Raw genomic sequence first — 4,188 nt, forward strand, 5'->3', positions numbered from 1 at the left:
CTATTTTGTATATCGAAAACTAAAAACAACCTCATTTTAAAGTTGAAAAAAACATCTGTTTTGTCGAAAAATCGTATTTTCTTTATTTGAATTAAACTCTTTTTGATTAAAATTTTATCGGATGAAGTTTCTTCTCTTTGGTTTAAAATTTGTCTTTTAAGAGAGTACCTTCTGTGATAGAATTAGAATAATTAGAAAAATCAATCATTGAAAGTAGCATGTGGTCTTATGAGAAGACCTACTTTTTGTAGTATATAAAAAGATTGACAAATGGAAAATTTGGGAATTAATTCTGACATATAAAAAATGTTATCCGAAATTCATATCTGCTTCAAAAAGTATCAATTAGGACTTATAAGAATAGAAAAAAATGATTTATACTGTAAGTGTATGGCTGGCGTGAGCGAACTGAAGATGCAGCAACGTCGCATCCATTCCACGTGCTCTAGTTTATGCGCGAATTTCGAATAAGACGCGTGCTCACACGCGACGTTGCCAAACTTATGACTGTGACTGTGTGAGTTAATAACAAGTCCAAGCGTTCTCTAAACTGACTTGCTACGTACTCAGGGTACTTCCTTAATTGTGTTTGTTTTATTTTTTTATTATTAACTTGTCTTTTCTATTAAAAAAATTACATTAAGTCTTAAAAATTCCTTTTTTTTTGTTTGGAGTGGACAGCTTTGAAAAAAAAAGTTTTTAGTTGAAATATCAAGTGTTACATTTTACCTTGTTTGCTGAAGATTCATCTATTTGGTGAAACAAAATATTTGGGAATTCATTTCATTGATTAAAAATTAAAATATTTTTTCAAGGTACAAATTAATTTTTTAGTTTAAGATTCATAATTTTTTTTGAAAATTTAAGAATTTTATTGAAATCTCCTTTTTTTGGTCAAAATCATTTTTTCTGACTGATAAATAAACTATTTCATTTTTTGTTACAAATTTATTTTTTATTTGCAAATTCACTGTTGTCAATGAGAATTTAACTATCTTTTTTTTTCTCTGAAAATTCGTTAGTTGTAAATTCAAGTATTTTGTTCAAATTTCCTTTTTGCTTCAAAATGAGTTTTTAAAGTGAAACTTGAACTATTTTATTTTCATCTTACAACTTAATTTTTTCAGTTTTACATTATTCTACTTAAAGTTTGTCTTCTTATTTAAACTTAACTGTTTTTTCTTTAATATAAAAATAATTTTTTGTTATGAGAAATCGCTTTGCTACAAAATTTAAGAAATTTAAATTAGATTAAAATCCAAATTAGAAATCCCATTTAAAGTCTATAGCGGTTAAAAATTAATTTTTAGATATAAAATTTAACTATTTCATTCTGGGCTGAAAATGTTTTCTTTTTAAGTTCAAAATTCAGTTCTTTTGTTATAAATTGAACTATATTGTTGAAAATTGATGTTTTCTCCTGAAAATTTCACTATATTCTATTTTTGGTTGAAAATTTATTTGTTGTTGAAAATTTAACTATTTTGTTGAAAATTCCTTTCCTTAGAGTAAAAAATTTGCCTTTTTTTAGAACTTCAAATTATTAGTTTGCAGATTTGTTTATTTTGTTAAAAATTTTTCATCTTATTAGAAATTTAATCTTCTTGTTTAAAATCTCAGCGTTTTGTTTGAAAATTGCACTATTCTAATTTTGGTTCGACAAATTATCTTAATTGGTTGAAAATTCTACTATTTGGTATGGAAAATAGCGAATGTTATCAAAACACGTTTTTTAAACTTGTTTCAGTAGACAATATTGTTATGCCTGTAAAATTCAAAAGTACATAAGAAAAAGAAATTCAAATATTAAATATTTTCTCCTCAAACTGAATAAATTACTCTTAGTTTATTTTACAAATGAACTATAAATTTTTATTAATAATTTGTAAAGAAAAAGCTATTTTACATACATTAAATTTGAATTTTAGCAGAATACGGACCCGAACAGGTCGCGCACTTGGCGAGTAGTAAACTCCCTTATTGGTCAGCCGTTGACTCAGACGAGGCTGTACAGTGACCGTGGTGGGAGGTGACGGAACTGCGCAATGGGAGAGCTTACTGCTCGTTAGGAGGCGCTAGCGAACTTACACAAGTGTCCGCGAAATTCAAACTGATATTAAGCAAAGTAAAGTTTTTAAAAGAAAATTAGAAGAAAAAGAGTCGAAAAATGCGAAATGTAGATTGTAGCTTACTGAAAAATTGAATTTTAAAGTCGGAAAGTAGTATTGAAAAGGAAAAAGAAAGGTTCGTTAGAGAGATTAGTTTTCAACAACAGTATACAATCTACCTCACCTGCTGTTGGTCAAGACTTATCTTCCTACCAAATATTTCTTTTCACCTTTAATAATACTTTCGAACTTTGCAGTTCATCTTTTTATTAAGCAACCTTCCACGTTTCATATTTTGTTTCAGTCTTTTTTAATCATTTTGTTTTAGTCATTTTTAATCATTTTGTTTTGAAAACTTTACTTTGCTTACTTTCAATTCGAAATACGCGGTCGTTTATGTAAGTTCGGTGGCGCCTCATAACGAGCGGTCAATTCTCCCATTTGAAATAAACGTGTATAGAGGACTTGAAATGGATGAACTTTGAAATAGGTGATCCTTGAGATATGTGGAAGTACACTTTGATTCAAATTGAAGCGTATATTTTATTATGATAACTAGAAAATCAACATAACAAACGTGTACGCGAAAAAATTTATAACTAAACCAGTAATACATATTTATCCTTGATTTAGTAACAAATATTGTTAGCAACAAACCAACGATATTGATAAAAAATTTTAAAGCAGGGATTTAAGAATGAATCAAGAATGTGCGAACTCTGAATATGGCTCTAATGAAATAAAATTAATTTTAACATAGGCTTGCAGTTTATCATTCATTTAACAGTTTACCTAGCAATTAAACGAACATGACCGTATTCAAATATAGTTTTATTTTATTAATTTGATTTATCAGTCCAGTTTGAACCTCACACTTTTTCTCTGTAGCCCGCTATTTTTGCTAGTCTTTTATATTTTACTTAAATTTCTATTTCCAGTTTAACTTGCAATGCAGCATGAAGAATAATGTTGAGTTTTTTATTTTTCAGTCTTCTTCGGTCTGAGTTATTTGATAACTATTTCAGTTATATATTTATTGATGAAGCCGGGCAAGCAACTCAGCCTGAAACTCTAATTCCTTTAGGATTAGCAAGGCTAAATGACGATGCAAACTGTGCACAACTCGTCTTGTCTGGAGATCCAAAGCAGTTGGGGCCTGTTGTAAAGACCAAAATTGGTCAACATCTACTTGGTATTAATAGATTTATAAAATAATAGCACTAGTGTGTGTACACACACAAACACAATCTATTAAATTTTAAGAGAACGGGAAAAACCGGAAAATGACAGTGAATTTATTTTTTGCCTGGGAATTGTACATATATCTTTTTAAAAAAATCTTTTAAACTGCGTTTTTAACCTTTATTTAATTAATTAGTTAATGAAACTGAATTTATTTTTTGGTCGAGAATTGTATAAATATGTAGAAAAAAATCTGTCCAACTGTGATTTCAACGGCTTTTTCAATTAATTAGTGAGATTGTTATTTTTTTCAATCATGATATCATTCAGTTTAGAATCCGTATTTCGAAATTCCTACACTTTAAAACTTTTTTCATTTTAGATTTTAATTTTTAAGTGTCCATATTTATTTAAAGAATTTAAAAATGCAGTCTTTAACACTTAAATCATTAAAAATTAAAACCGTATGAATTTGATTTTTTTATAAAACCCGTTTTTTGTTTATCAAATGTTATCAAATCTTGACCATAGTTCGAGTCTTTTTTTTTTATCTTTACATTTTTTATCTCTCTTGTGTGACATCCCTTTTTCTTTTTCACGCCCAATGTATCTCTAAATTCCTTTTCTTTAAGATCATTTATACCTCTAGCTGTTAATTCAAATGGACAAATTGTTAGATTTATCGCTCAAAGATTTTCTTGGTTGAAAACGGCAACCTTGTGTTTCGCTCTTTCTTTAACAATCAGACAGACTTTTTGGCTACAATGTGATTTATTATCAACTCTTGACCATAGTTCGAGTATTTTTATTAGCTTTACATTTTTTATCTCTCTTGTGTGACATCCCTTTTTTTTGGTCACCCGCAATATTTCTCGAAATTTCTTTTATTTAAGATCAT

The 4,188-nt window shown here is 28.2% G+C and overlaps 1 protein-coding gene across 1 annotated transcript in view; it reads left to right on the forward strand.

Moving 5' to 3' along the window:
• The window catches only part of LOC117173891 (putative helicase MOV-10), a 23,976-nt gene that overhangs the window by 12,762 nt on the left and 7,026 nt on the right, over nt 1–4,188 (forward strand). Inside the window, exon 6 of the mRNA XM_033362537.1 lies at nt 3,134–3,300. Within this exon, the coding sequence (XP_033218428.1) occupies nt 3,134–3,300 (167 nt within the window). The remainder of the gene's footprint in view (nt 1–3,133; nt 3,301–4,188) is intronic.

The sequence above is a fragment of the Belonocnema kinseyi genome, chromosome 5 (assembly GCF_010883055.1).
Source record: "Belonocnema kinseyi isolate 2016_QV_RU_SX_M_011 chromosome 5, B_treatae_v1, whole genome shotgun sequence".
NCBI lineage: Eukaryota > Metazoa > Arthropoda > Insecta > Hymenoptera > Cynipidae > Belonocnema > Belonocnema kinseyi.